This window comes from Zosterops lateralis, assembly GCF_965231275.1.
Source record: "Zosterops lateralis genome assembly, chromosome: 3".
Classification (NCBI taxonomy): Eukaryota; Metazoa; Chordata; class Aves; order Passeriformes; family Zosteropidae; genus Zosterops; species Zosterops lateralis.
Genome location: NC_139764.1, coordinates 65,317,909 through 65,333,780, shown reverse-complemented (window position 1 = coordinate 65,333,780; position 15,872 = coordinate 65,317,909). Strand labels below are relative to the sequence as shown.

The window sequence follows — 15,872 nt, the reverse complement described above, 5'->3', positions numbered from 1 at the left end:
GAAGTAGTAAGTGGTGTTCTTCTACTTACACATGCTAATTGTTCCCGGTAGGGCCCCTGCGGTGCGGCCCCGGCTCTCCTGTCACTACCAAGGCTGACTCCTGTCCCCGCCTGCTCACAGGCCCTCCCAGCACGCCCCGGAGACTCCTGTTCGCCATTCGAGCGGGAGCCCTCATCCCCACGCCCGCTCCCAGGCACACAAAGCCGCGGCGGGAAGCGTGTTATTCGAACCGGAGCGCTGGGACACGCCCCCGGCCATCCCCCTGTGCCCGCCCCCCCATCCCCGGGCCGGCCGAGGGGCCGTGCCGCAGGTGAGGGGAGGGCGGTCCCGCCGGGCCGGGGCGGGCCAGGGTGTCGCGGGGCCCCGCTCGGCTCTGCCCGGCTCGGCCCGGCACGGCTCGGCTCCGCAGGAAGCGCCGCCCGCGCTCCTTCCTCCTCCCGCCTCTTTCTCCTCCTCCTCCTCCTCTGCCCGCCTGCGGCGGCGGCGCCGGCTCGGCGATGCAGCAGCACTTTTCTCTGGCCGAGTGCGACGTGGTGGGCTTCGACCTGGACCACACGCTCTGCCGATACCAGCTCCCGCAGAGCGCCCGGGTGAGTGCGGGCGGCGCGGCCGCGGGAGGGCCCCGCATCCCCCGCATCCCCCGCATCCCCCGCATCCCCCGGCACAGGCAGCGCGCCCGGGAGCGGGGCCCGCGCCCCTCGGCGGGGACAGCCAGCCCGGGCCCGGCAGGCGTCCAGGGGAGGTGAGAGAAACGCAAGTGCATCTCTCGCCGGGCGCTTCCTCAGCAGGCCTCTCTCTGCCCGAGCGGAGGGGACAGCCATGTCTCCTTCCTTGGAAATGGTTCTTCTCTCCTGGCCGTAGCGGCGCTGAGGAAAGGGCAGAGCCCGCCCGCTAAATGCGGAGATGCTGCAGAGCGAGGAGCCCGCAGCGCTCTGGACAGGAGACCTTTGCGAACTTTCTGGTGTTTATAATAAAACGCCGAGTTTGGAGGGATGCGGCACCTCTTGACTTAGCCCTGTGGTCTCTTTCGCACAGGATCTGCCGCATGTGCTGTGCGTTCCCGCCCTTGTCACTTTCGTTTTTAAACTCCCCGGTAATCTTACATTGACTCGTCCTTCTCTGTTGATGTCAGGACTCTGTTCTGGAACTGTCTAGTGCCGCAGATGCTCACGGTATCTCAGTCTCCCCCTTTCTTTTCCTCCTTCACTTACAGTACATTTTGCACTGCACAGGACTCCCACGCTAATTGCCAGATGATTTCAGAATTTGGTATAGAAACAAATGTTAATGAGCTGTCCCGTTTATTAATAGGCAGTGCATCCTGAGATGAAAAAGTGCCTTGCTTCCCTGAGCTGTGTGGGAACTTAAGTGGAGAAGCATCTTGCTTACAAAAGAGGTTCAACAGTAACAATAAAATGTATGAGCTCTTAAATCTCGAGGTGGAAACTGTAACACTAGGCTTACCTTCCATATTCTTGTCCTATACAACCACGTTCTTGCAGATACAAAGTCTGTCTGACGAAGGCAATTGATAACTATAAGAGTTTTTTAAAAATGCTAACCAACCAGTGAACAAAATGGAGAAAAAAAAAATCCCAAAATTTTTACTAAACTTGGTATGCTCTTCATCTTCTCTCAGGAGACAGAGGCAGACTGACACATACCCACTGCATGCCTCCTTATCTCTTGGAAATGTGAAATACTTTAAAAGGCTGGCAGGCCCAGCTGAAGATGTAGTTACTTCTTACTATTTCAGCATGGGCTTTCGTATTTGTCTTTCTCAGACCTTATTCATAGTAATCTCAAGAGCATCTGTTGTAATTAAAGAAGAAAGGCCAGGGAACAGGTTTAATGAAAGAACCACGAGAAAAATGGAGCAATTACTGTTTTCGGATGGTCTTTAAGGACATGGCAGCATCTCCATGTTTTGTAAAGAGCTTTTTGTAAAACTTTACCAGCACAGTATATTAATAAATTGCTGAGTGTTGTGCGAGGCCATTTGAATTTAGAAATAATAACCATTTGTTCAGTAGTTGCCTATTTTCTTCAAAATAAATTCCTTCAAATTATTTTAAAATGTCCCTAAGGATAAATGTTTATTGGTTTGGAAGCTGCTTGTTGATTCTCAGTAACCATAACATTTAAAATTAAAAAAAAAAAAAAAAAAGGCAAAAAAATATTGTGGAAGGGGAAATAATAGCGAATAAAGTAAATAATACTTTAAGCGTTTACCATCTTGATTTCCCAACAGTCTTGAAGCACAGGGACTGTAAAGTAGAATGTTGTAATCTGGGTTGTGCTGGACACATTCCACCAGAACCCGTGTTTTCCAGCCATGACAGAAATAAATTCAGGTGCTGTTTCCCGATGGAGACAGTGGGACAGGACCCCTAGCTTCATGGTTTGATTTCGCTAAGGAGCCACTAACACTCACATCTTGCCACTTTTCAAGAAAGCAGTGTCTTTTATCTCACTTAATTGATAAAATAATACATGTATTTTTTCATTTGTAGCTAATATATGATAGTTTCGCCCAGTATCTGGTAACGGAGAAGGGATATGATGAAGATTTGCTCACTCTATCTCCAGACAACTTAGACTTCTGGTGAGTACATTGAAAATAATGTCATTCCTTTGTGCTGTTACTTTTACAAATCTGAGAACACAGCTTCATTTATTTAGGTAGTTGATGTTATGATTGTCCAGTTCAGTGGATAAATCCAAAATTACAGTTTTAAATACTTGTTCTAAGAAGTATTTGTCATGACATACTTCTAATGTATTTCAGAGAACTGAGCATCTAAGCTTGCTTTGTCAATGCTTCCAGCTGTCTGGACACAAATCTTTTAGTCTTACTCTCTTATTTTATGTATTGTCTTTGTCTTCCACATTCTTTTCAACACTCACCATCAGATTTTAGTAATTTTTATATCAACAGATGTTGTTTTGTTTGTGTAAGGTAGATTTATCCCAACAGCCTTCTGAGAAACTGCGGAAAGGTGACATTCCAGGAGGTAGCCCTTGGGTGGCACATCAGGCACAACACTGTGATGAAAAAGACGCAAACCCAAAATGATGCAAACCCAAGTTTCTGCTCTGAACTTAGTGGCCTCTGAGCAGGAAGTTGATTCTTGACCTTTTAACTTTATAGGATTATTATCTAGGCCATGGGTGTGGAGACTTGAATGCCAGGTAATCAGTAGGTATTTTTAGGAGAAACACGTGGATTTTTTTTTTTTTAATAATGTGTGCATTGTTGTGTAATTATTTTTACAAGCCAATATTTAACTGGACAGTTTCCAAGAAGATTGATTTCAACTTCCATGAGAAGTTGTATCTAGAAACAATGTATCTGTTTATCATAATTTGAGGCCTATGATGCAAGAAATCCTTTGTTCAGCTCTGGATATCTTGGGTTTGGTCTCTTACTGAAGCAGAAGGTTCATTAACGTGGACCTGCAAGTCCACAGTGCTAGTAGCAAGTGTGTCATTGCTTCTTGCCCAGGAGTCATTCATGAAAGGTGGGCATCTGCCTGCTGCCTTCATGGCATATATTCTTTCCTTTGGGTGCCTCATAGAGGATGAAGGTGTCATTACTTCCTCAGTCTCATTTATTCATTTGTATTCTAACCACTGAACTCGAAATTAATTTTTCAAAGAACCTAAGCAAATGTAGATTCTATTATCTGGAAGATAAAGATTTATTAGGGAGAATTAGAAACTCTTGCCAAGTGTCTCCAATGCTGTCAACTCTTCCCCTTGTTAGCTGACTAACATGGCAATACTTCTGCTTCATGTGTTCTTAGCTTATTGAGTTTGATGTTCTACCCCTCTTTTCTGTAATAACTGGTGTAATCAGTTGAGAAATAACTAAAGGAGTTGCCACAAAAGAAAAAAAATAATAGAAGTGACTAAAGTACCACATTTCTTAGTTTTATATGTTTGGACCTTAAACCTCTAACCAACATAACAGTCTGTAAGTTTACTGGACATGGAACTGGGTTTATTTAGTAGGATTTTGCTATGTAAGGAAAATCTAGTCCTCATTGTAATAAAGTGCACTTTCTTATAGAGAGCATTGTTCAAACATGGAAGTATTTGGAGGGTTGTGACTTGTTTGGTTTTCTGTAGCATCACAGCTACAGAAGCACCATAGATTCTGTAGCTGCATAGATGTAGCTGATAGATGACAGTCCTCTGAAAGCATTAATTTTTTGTTTCTTCCTTAAAATTAATTTATTCTTAGTTGCAAAGGCTTGGTGTTGGACATTGAAGAAGGAAACTTCCTGAAACTTGCAGAAGATGGAACAGTTTTAAGGTACTATTGACAATAAATCCATATTGCTAAATATAAGTTGTATTGTTAAATATGCTAACATTTTATCCCCTTCCTAAATGCCGTCTCTCGATTTTATAAATATTTAAAACACTTATTTTGGGATGCATTCATTTGTTAGATGTAAAAGTTTAAATAATCTTTGGTAATGTGGTACTCAGTTTCTCTTAATGTTACATATGGAATATTTGGTAATGTTTTGATGTTAGCTGGTAGTAAATAATATCTCATTTTTAATAAAATCTGAGACTCTGAGGACACACTGATCTTGAAAGTGAATTCATTTTTTTTTGATGGCTACAAATGTACTCTTTGTCCAGTTCTGCCAAAATCCAGGGTAAGGTTTTTCTGTGGATTGAGAGTAACCTGGCTTAGGAGGCAGTACTAATGACTAACACTAATAACTGGAATGATTATTGTCTTTGTGCCACAGACATTCAAAATTCTGCAAATTTAGAACATACCATTTAAATAGTCTGAGATAAATTAACCACAGAAACTGACACATTCATTTTCAGAATTCTGGGGGATTTCCACCTAAAAGTTGTTTGGCTTTCAGTCATCACTTTCAGTAAATATTTAGTTCTTTTTTTCCTTCTTATTTTTTTTTAATATACAAGACTGCTATTTTGAATTTAAAAAAATCTGAAAAGTAAATGTACATCAATCCTAGTCCTATTTCTCCCTAATTTTGTTCCAGAATGAAGATCTATGTTATTTAGAATGCAAGATGGGCTCTACCTTTTTTTTTCTTCTTTTTTTTCTTTCTTTTTTTTTTTTTTTTTTTTATTCTGATAGCATGTGGGAGAAGGAGCTTGAAGATGCTAAGGAAAATCAGAATCTCATTAAAAGAAGAAAGAAATACTTTTGAGTCATTGCTGTGTATCCCAAAATTCATTTAATAGCATGAATTTTGGAGTACTAAGTGCAGAAATTGAGATTATAGGGTATACCTCATTAAGGGGAAGAGTGGTACAGTTACCTCTCCTGGCATTGCCTACATTTGCTTAAAAATGGGACCCAATTTGATGGTCCAAGTAGTTAATTTTTAGTGCCTAAAAAGGCTTTTGTGTACTTATGTATTAAAAAGCTGCTTGCAGGGCTCAAACTAGCACTTTTCCATCGTTCTGCCCTGCATTCTGTGAATGTTACCAGGTTTCAGAATGATGTATAGGCTTTCTGTGCTGTGCTTTATTGTGCACTGTATATTGATAGCTCAAGTATAGCGAGTGTCCTCACACAATTGAAAACATTCGAGCAATACAGAGTGGTTGTGTTAGCAGGTGAGGCACAGCAGCTGTGCCCCCAGCCAACCAAACCTTTGTGTAGTAAGGCCTTTATTGAGAACTAGAATGTAGATGATAAAAGCTTAGTAAGTCCTGGGAAACTTCTAAGCTATAGAGAGAGTCAGCTTTGATCAGCTTGCATGCACTGTAATTCAGTTGCAGTGTGTGTTACTTTACACAAGTAGTAATTTGGATGTTTTCAACCCTTTTCTGTTTTGTTTTGGTTTTTTATAAACAACTTAATGCCTTGAATAGAGCAAGCCATGGTACAAAGAGCATGACATTTGAAGAGATCCTGGAGATCTATGGAAGGAAGGAGTGGAAGCATTTTAATACAGTCAGTGGAATGGTCTCACGCACAGGTAGCTATACTTCAGCACGTCCTCTTCTTTGAAATTTCTCTGGTCCCTTCTCTGCCTCTTACTGTTAGTTCTTAACACATATTTGTAAAAATACTTGAACTAGAAATTACTGGAACAGGTAAATGTATTGGGGAAGGCTTGGTTTTTATGTGTTTTTAACTTCTAGTACTAGAATTCACTTTAATTTATTTCATGGTATTTATTTTATGGTAAGACAAATGAGCTGACATTATAAACATGTTTTGTTATAGTGGTGGGCACACTGTCTCTTAGTGAAGTAGACTGATACAACCAGTATCATGATTTAACCCAAGTCAGCAACTGAGGACCACAGAGCTGCTCATTCATTCCTGCCCTGCCAAGGCTCAGTGGCAGGAGAATCAGAAACAATGGTAGATCTCACAGGTTGAAAACAATTTATAATTGAAATGAGATGTTACAATAATAAATATACTGCTAAAAATACTACTAATAATTTTTGTAATGATAAGGAGACAGAGCCTCAGCACCCAAGAGGAACAAGTGATGCACAATTGCTCAATACCTGCTGACTGATATCCTTTCTCATTTAGGACAAATCTTAAATTTTTCTTAATTGTTGACTTAATGCCACCAGTTCTGTTACTGGAGGTCTAGGTGCAAAGAGCAAAGCAGGTCTAGAAACAAAACTTCTCCCCTTGCATTTGAAGTTCCTGTGTTTAAGATAGGAATCACTTTGAAGGAGCTGTGGCTAGGTTTGCATTCTTGCTCTGTATTTCCTCTCTGTTTTACTTTCATCTTGGCCGTTGAGAGTAACACACAGGAAGTCCTCACTTAAGGTGCATTTTGTTATGTAATGGAGATACTTTCCTTGAGATTTTGCTGACTGCAAATGCAATGCTTATTCTAAACTGCAGTTAATCTTTTGCAAAATGGAGGAAGAAAGAGGTTTCCTTTGGTCATATAGGAAATCTGCTTTTCTTTTTCACTGAAACATGCACTTGGTCTCTTTTATGAATGTTAATCTCTGTTTTGCTGACTTATTCTTGAGTATACCTAAGAGCACAGGTATACTCAAGAATAAACATCGTCGCTGGTTAAGTCGTTTCACTCCTTGGAGAGAGTTGTTGAGCATGATCATAGTCTGGGGGGACATTTGCACCCTCCTGATTACAGTTCTGTTTTGGGGACTGCTGTAATAATGTGAGCACAATTCCCCATGGGCAGAGACACTTTGCATGTGTGTGCAAAGGGCATGACTGTGTCGGACCTGTCCAAATGTCTCTGAACTTCTTAAACACTTCTCTTGTGTTTTCACTGCTAGGGAAATAGATATTTTGCAAGAGTTGAAAGATACTGTCCTGAATTAAAACTCACGGTTCTCCTCCTTTTCTTTCACCTAGGCTTTTAGAATCTTAAAATATCTTATTAAAATCTCACTGCTCTCATATAGGTAAACAACTTTTAGTTGCCAGTTATGAGAATTGGAAGTTAGTCTTTGTTAACAAAGACTGGGAAACAGATAATGCTTATACAGTAAAATCCAAATGGGAGTTTATATTATTATGTAAATGTAATTTTTATTTGTGATTAAAGCATACAATACAGGGGTGTTTAAAGTATATTTTTTAAATTATTTTTTTCCAGCTAAATACTATTTGTATGATAATTATTTTGACCTGCCAGGAGCTCTCTTGTGTGCAAGGGTTGTGGACAGCTTAGATCAGGTAAGAACTGGATTGTTTGAAAATTATGTATTGCATTATCTTTTTCTTCCACCACCATATCTCTTGCATGCATTATTAAATACATACAAATTGGATATTGAACAGCATCAAGGTCTGTTTCTCATTTGGACTATTCCATGTTCAACTTAATGTATTAAAGTTGACTCTGAAGATAATTGTGAGCTGCATGGCATGTTCAAAATAAAAGTACTTCCACCAGAGGGCACAAATAACTAGGATACTAATGGAAATGTGCTGTTTCCTCAAGTTTACTCTGAGGTATGCGCAATGTAGTTCTTAAAGTCTCCTTTACTTATGCTTGATGGTACTTGAAACAAATATAGTATAGGTTTTCTGAAAGTATTGTGAACTACACAATTTGCTAATTTGCAAGTTGTTAAAGAGTGAAGCTTCATTTCATTCTTTTTAAAGCTTGTTTTTGTCCTAAATATATTGATCTGTATACACAGATATAAATACACCTCTGGCATAGTATCTTTTTTTTTCCTCTGCTAAACAGTAAATTAAAATGTTAAGGTGGAAAATACAATTGCTTGAGCCTTTTTCAGTGCTTTTTAGATAGCTAGAATGTCCTAAATTCTACCTTTGAAATTTGGTGATAATTGTTTTGTTGTGCAAAAAAAGGCTTGAATGTTTATCTTGCATGCAGCTGGAGATAGGAGAGGGTTCTTCTCATAGAGTAACTGTGTTGGTAGATTACTGAGGCAATCTTCTGGCCAGAGGTACCAAAGTGCTGCAAGTCTGCAAATTGTCAATACTTAACCTTGTCTGCAGAGTGAAAGTCCAAGCTGTGAGATGAGTATCTGGGGTCTCCCTGGAATTTAGGTGGCTTGCTGCTTTAGCCTTCACTCCAAAATAGCATGCTGAGTAGATTGCTGCCTAAGTCCAAGTGCTGCATGAAGAATTAGCTAAAACTGGCTTATCTAAGGTTGGATTCAAAATTGGTTTAGACTTGAGTTGGATGATGGACTACCCTGCACTGTTAAAAATGTGTCTGTTTTTGCCGTGTCTAGAGCCAGAACTCTTATGTGTTTTCAGACAAACCATAGGAGCTTCTTAGTGGTTTTGATCTTCACAATGATAAGCTAAACAAAATATTGCTTTGTCTTGATGGTTCAGCTAATAAAATCGTATTTTGTAATCACACCAAAATCATGGTGGGCTGGATGGCCATGCATACAGTTTTCTCTATGCTTTTTGGTCAGTTTCCTTTACATCTTGTAGGCAATGGCTGAAATTTGCAAGTAATTGGTTTAAGTTATTTTAGTCTCCTCTGAGTTCAAATGTTTTGAAGGAAGTGCACCCAGTTTTAAACTAGTATCCATCTGTCCTCAAAACAGCACTCTGAAGAACTTTTGGTTCAGTTTACTGATTTTTATTTTTTTTTTAAGAGAAACAAGTAAAAAAACCCAAAACGCTAAACTAAGGACTAAATCAGCCACATGGAGTGTGAGGGGAGAAGACAGTTGAATCTGTCTGTCTTTAGAAGAGTGCTAGCTTAGGCTACTTGCATTGACACTAGACAGATGGTCCCTAGTATCTCCTGCACATGGCTTTGAATAATCACCCTTTGTTAGCATCCTTGGATAGCTAAAGCTGACATATGAAACCTTTTCTCTTTATTAGCTCTTTACGTATTTCTGTGGCAGTTTGCTATAGGAATGGATTAAAAAAAAACTTCTGAAAGCCACAGCACCATATCTTTCCTGCTCTTAACCTGTGGAGCTGATAGATGATAAGCAAAGTGTGCTTGTCAGTTGTGCACAAAAGACCTTGTTTGTGTGACTTGCGATTGTGAAAATAAAGGCAGGCTGTTCTCTGGAAGCCTCCATGGCAGGTTTGGCCTAAAATAGCAGTTTACTTTAGTATATATAAGCTATATGTTTTTGGGTTTTGTTTAGCAGTGATCAGGGTTTGGGTTTGGAGCTTTTTTCACTTTCTGAGTGTTATCCTCTCTATAAAACACTTCATGCTTACAAAATGGCTCATTATTTGTGTATCAGTGCAGATATCAATACACAGAGGGCAGCAGTGCCCTGAAACTGCTAACAGTTGCCTTGAAATTTATCCTAATGTGGATGTGGAAGGCCTGTAACAGCATTACAGAAATACTTTCCATGACACATAAACTCGAAGAGTATACCACCTGCTTTACTGCTGCCAAGTTACTGTGTAACTGAGCACCTCTTACAGGCTCTGTAGCTAATCGTCTGCTCTGTAGTACTGGTTAACTGTGTAACTGCATCTGTTTCATTCATCACTACTAAAATTTGTGGTGTTTTAGAGTGCTGTGGTCCTCAGCTGGTTGAGGTTTTTCTCTCCCATGTGAGAGGCTGAAGGGGAAGCTGAAGTCAGCTCAGCTATGCTTGGGAAGCTTTCTAGGAATGGCAAGAGACTGCTCACAGTCGTGGATCACCTTCCTCTGTCCTTCTGCCAGGAGGTTTGGCAGTCTTCAGAGCACAATGCCATGAAGTGCTGCTCAGCCAGGCTTCTTCTGGATGAGTATTTTATACCATGTTTGGGTTAAGGTTCTTGGCAGAAGGGCATTACCTCTAAATTATAGCAAAGGGATTTGCCAGTTCTTAAGGTGGAAGGTGATACTAATGCCAGGCTGTGGAAAATGTCAACATGCTAATTAAATACAGTATCTGCAGCTCTAGGCACTTCTTTTTCCCAAATGTCAGTGGAATGGGATGCTCATTCTGTAAGTTGCTGTTCTATCTGATGCCCCTTTTTGCTGTAGAGTTGTTCACAAATATTAAGTATTTCTCCTTTTCCCTTCCTCCTCCCATTGTAACTCTCTAAGAGGGACATAACTTGTCTGCAGTTACCTAAAGTTAATCTGAGTACTACTGAATCCTGATGTCCTGTCTTAAGACTCTTACTCCATATAATTTTGTTAATTCATGGCATTTCTGTCACTGTTTCAATATGAAAGCTTGTAATAGCTGATACTTTGTATAATGACTAGGTTCCTTTTGACACTTACAGCATGATGGTCAGAAAAAATATGACTTCTGGAAGGACATGGTGGCTGCTATCCAGCATAATTATAAAATATCTGCTTTTAAAGGTAAGTGGGTTCACTGAAGACTCACTATAACAGCTGAAAATATTACATGTTCTTGTCAGATCAAATATGTTTGCAAGTACACTGCAGGCTACTCAGCATAGCTTTAACTTTTCAAGTTTATAAATAGTTGTATAGTAAACACTTTTTTTTCCCTTGAATTAAACATTTTTACCATAACTATTTCTGTTTAATTTCACTGCTTTGATATCTTTAATAACATTTCTGATATGCTGTTTCACTCAATATTTCAATTTTTTATTGCTATTTCAACTTATTTTAGAAGGCAAAATGATTGATTGATATGGTAATGTGGACATCTTTGAACTGTATTTTGAATCTATTCCTTATGATCTTGTAATGATATATAAAATCAGAAATTAATTGGGGAAAGAAATTTGAGTACTAACTAATATTTTATGATTTTCTTTATAGCTCTAGTTTTGATTAGAATTCCTCATGTAGTATTGACACAATAAAGAGATTTTGAACTTCCTAACATTTGCAGAGGACCATTTTTTAATCACAGTGTTTCTCCACCCAAAACCAACATTATAATACTGTAATATAAATTAGAATGGGAAAACATCTTGGCTACTGTTCAGCAAGAAATTATTTTCCTTCCTTCACAGAGGTAACTACAGTGTTACTAGCAGTCATATAAAATAGTAAGTTGATAATATAGGCTAACCTTTGTGTGTGCACACAGTTAATTGAAATTATTTTTACCAATATTTCTTGTAAAACGTTTACATGCAGCTCAGTTCTGAATTCTGAACTACTGTTAGAATTACCTTGGTTGATGCAACATTCACTAGACACAGATGTAGTCTGCACCTTCTTAACACACTTTTTGTTCACCTCTGCTGTCCCACTTGCTGTATTCCTTTCAAATGTAATTGGCAAAATTGTTTCAGAGAGATTCCAAGAAAAAGTGGAAATCGGTACCAGGATGCAAATGATAAAAAACAGCAAGATATTCCCAAGTATCTTTGTTTCTTGTTGTTACTGTGTTTCCATTGGAGCTTAGAGTGTGATTGGTAGTTATGAATTGCCCTAGAAACTCATTCATGCACAAAATAAATGTGTCCTTTATTTTCTGCTGATACAAAAATCAACCCTAATCGATTGTAATAATTTTTTTAGAATTTTTGTTAATTATTTTCTTCAAACTGCGAGGGTTCTTTTTTAGAAGGTGTGGATCATGCAGCAAAAGGAATATTTTTTAAAAGTGTTCTTTGGAAATTAATTAGATTAAAAAAAAAAAAAAAAAGTTAGTTTAAACTTTGAAGCCATACAAGTAATTGCTCAGTTTCTCGGTTTTATGCATCAATGTCTGCTTGTGTGTACACTTGGACATTTATGCTTATACCTATCAATCAGGTACCTATTTCCATATGTTAATCTAGAATCTGCAAACAAAATTTGTGATATAACTTAATCCTTTATAGCTTCTGTCAGAGCATAAGACTGTTGAAAATAAAGGGAAGTGTAATAACTGACAGGAACAAGTTCTATTGGATGAAGCTCTGTAATATCAGAAGTGAAACAATACAAGTTATATGCTTTATTAAATATTATTATTTAAGTATGTTACTTTCTTGTATTTAAGATTAGTATTATTATTCTTAAATACAAGAAAGTGATATACTCTGTCGTGCATCACTTTGAAAGGCTTCACAGTGGTTTTATTTCCATTTAATAACATGGTGCAGTAGCTAAAGCACTGAACAGAGTCAGAAGAACCAGACATAATTTTTTCCTTTATCACTTACCAGTGATATTCCCATGGAGCATGTCTTTTTGCTTCAGGTCTCTCTGTGATACAAGAATAAGGGTACTAATCTTCTATCACTGCTGACAAAGTGATTTATTTTTCTCAATTTCACATCTCACATAACTTCCGGAGGAAACTCTCAAACCTGGATCCCAGTTTATACATACCAGGAAGCTCCAGTGCCTTTCACAGCTCAGAATCAGGCCTGAAAACTATACAGCCTTTTGACTTAACTCCATATCTTGTAGAGGGGGTTTAACCCTTCAAAGAAAAGCAGTGCTCATTACTTTTTAATTAATTTTACCAGTTAGACAAGGTAAAATTTCAAGAGCAAACTTATCAAGTGGTCAGTTGAGGGGACGCAAAGTTCCCAACTCCAAACGCCGTCTTAGCGGTGCCATTGTCAGTGGCGGAGCAGAACGACTGACCACTTTATTTCTTGAAATCCACTGAGTGTTTGCAGTTCACTTTGATTTGTTGTCAGTATGCCCTTGTGTCTCTATGTTCCTTCTCTTTTTCACAAGATTTTTTTTGATCATAATCAGGTGTCTGATGGATTTTGCTTTTCATTGTCTTAGCTATGGTAATTGCCTTAGATAATTGCCCTATGATATTTTTTTTGGATGGCTCTTTCAGATAGGCATGATTGTCTTGACTCAGCTTGATGAAGGATATTAACCCACTCTTCTCCTTTTAAAGAAATGAAGAGCTGGGGCTTGCACAAGGAAAGTAAGGGGGCTCCCAAATAGTCCAGTGTTATTTAAGACATTCTGTTGTGAAAAATAACACAAAAATAGCTAAAAAAAAAAAAAAAAAAAAAAAAAAAAAAAAAAAAAAAAAGGAAAATCTATGGAACAATACTATCAGAAAAGCATGGTGCCAGACAGCAATGAACACAGATATTTGCAATGTGGTCATTCCTTACCTAGTAATACCTGCAAGAGAGCTCTCTGCAATTGATACCCCAGCTGAGCATTACATTACTTGAGAATCCATTTTTGTTCTCAATACTTTATTCTTATTACTAGAATATTTTGTGACTATGAGCTGATTAACATTACCTTGACTGTGTTGGACTTAATGGCTATTTTATAGATAGTAGTAAATAGCAATTTTAAAGAAAACATCATGAGGCAATGTATTTTACACTATTAAGCTATGTGGATGTATTATGGAAACAAAGTATGCTCTTCAGAGGACTAATAAGAGCTCGAGGTACTGCATAATTGTATAATTTTCCTCATGAAAAATTTCAAATTTCATTATTTTTTTGGACAGAAAAATCAATAGCTTTTTTGGGGAAATGTTGCCAGATACAATTTCTTAAAACAGAATTTTGTAAAATTTCTTATCTTAAAGGCTACTTTTTCTCTCCTGAAGACATGCCTTTCCCTGTAATTTTTCTTACACTTCTGAAAATTGTAGCATCTGTGCCTATATAGTTAAAATTCTATGTTTGTAATATTTATTAAAATATTTATAAAAATCGGTTTATAAGTTTATATTTAATTTTAGAAGTAAAAAATTGTGGCTGATATGGCAGCAGACTTCATAAATTGCCCATAACAGGGCTTGTTGGGATACTTGTTTTTCATTGCAAGTTTATGGTCTTTGCAAACGATAATAAATCTAGATGTCTGTGTTATGTATGTTTTATCTTTAATATGTGAATTCAGATATAAGAAACAAAAAGCAAAGATTTGGCTTTTCTGGCCAAAAGAAAAACAATCTTCCAAAAATTGTGCAAAATATTAGTAGTTCCTAATGGTGATGTAGCAGTGATGAGATATCTTTATTTGTCTTAATTGTGATAACTACACCAAAGAAGCAAGTGAAAAGTAAATTTGCTACATTTCTTTGCTGTGCTTTCCAACTAAATACAGAAGGGATTGTTTAGGTGCTTCATATTTTTGATCACGTCAGGCTTCAAAAATTTCAATATTTCTTTGGAAGTGATTTTATGCTGTTACAAGCTCTAAAGTTTTCGTTTGAAAACCATGTTGGATTTTCTTTCCTTTAATATCCAAGATCCAGAAGAAATAGTGCTTTTGGAAGGCCTTTATCTTAAGATAGATTGCTGATCTTCTTGTGGAGGAAATATTCAAAAGCAAACTTAAAAATCTTACAGATCTTCTCATGATCCCCTCTAAACTGAAAATCCAAAGCTAAAATCAAAGTATAAGTTGTGCTTTTGCCACAATTTGCTGTATCATCTCTAGCTTTTCAGTTTTAAGACTTGCTTTCTTAGTGACTTACCATCTGAGCAATTATAAAAAGACTTTAAACAGCCAGGCATGAGGTTCCAGGCTGTAGATATATTTGAAGTCCCACATGTTCAAGGAACAAAGACATAAAGGACAAAACCTGCTTTAAAGTGGCTGGCTGGGTGGCTGGCTGGCTGGATAAATGATAAGGGTAAGTGAACTTTGCTTTCAGAAATACTGCCTGGGCCCAGTTTCTTCTAAATTAATTGGAATCACAGGGCAATGTGGTCCTGAGCTGCTGAGCACCAAGCATCTCCAACAATTTCCAGCATGTGCTTTAGCATATATTTCATATGTAATTATCAGAAGCCTACTACTTAGTCATGTTTTCCAGCTCCCAAATCCAGTTCCTCGGAACTTTTGTTTCTGAAACAAAAGTTCCAAGTTGGTAGAGTGAGTAGGCAGCAGGACATGCTATGTTTAAATATTGGGAAGTGCTGTTGAACTAATGTTCATTTATTGTTTTACTGAATTACAGCCTAAACCAAAGGTTTCCTTATCCAGCAACACTTAAAAAGAGGAAGAAAAAAAATTCAAGTTACTTTCATGATAGGTCTTTATAATTTCCATAACATTATATAGTTTTGCTAATGATGGGCCAACCATCAAGCAAAAGGTATCCTAGCTTTTTTATTAATCCTGGTGATTTTCAAGTATTTAGGATATTGCTGATTTCAAATGTACACAACATAACAAGCCTCAAGTTCTGCTTTCATGAAGAAATGGTAATATCACAAAAATTTTAAACATAGGCCTACATACTTTCAGTCCAAGTGATTAAAGGCTTCTGTTAAAAAAAAAAAAAGAAGCAGCTAACTATAGTTTTAAGGATTCATAAAGTTTTGATATATATGATACTTTTAAAACACATGAAAGGTAACTGTCACTGGAAGAAATGTGTGATCAAACTGTTAAGGTTTCATAATTAATAAGCTAACCTTTCATAGTAGCAGAACAAATTGATGAAATGACTAGTTTTTGTGAGATGTTTGTATGGTAGATATGATTATGTCTACTGGCTAATTACTGCCATCATCTGATAAATTTACC

At 37.9% G+C, this 15,872-nt stretch overlaps 1 protein-coding gene across 1 annotated transcript in view; it reads left to right on the top strand.

Annotated features, from left to right (window-relative positions):
* The first annotated feature begins 472 nt into the window (after positions 1-472).
* Positions 473-15,872, top strand: part of LOC310906610 (dermatan-sulfate epimerase) — a 176,698-nt gene continuing 161,298 nt past the window's right edge. Inside the window, exons 1-6 of the mRNA XM_083856012.1 lie at positions 473-590; positions 2,514-2,605; positions 4,247-4,318; positions 5,878-5,984; positions 7,611-7,690; positions 10,703-10,784. Coding sequence (XP_083712138.1) covers positions 498-590; positions 2,514-2,605; positions 4,247-4,318; positions 5,878-5,984; positions 7,611-7,690; positions 10,703-10,784 — 526 coding nt within the window. The 5' untranslated portion in view covers positions 473-497. The remainder of the gene's footprint in view (positions 591-2,513; positions 2,606-4,246; positions 4,319-5,877; positions 5,985-7,610; positions 7,691-10,702; positions 10,785-15,872) is intronic.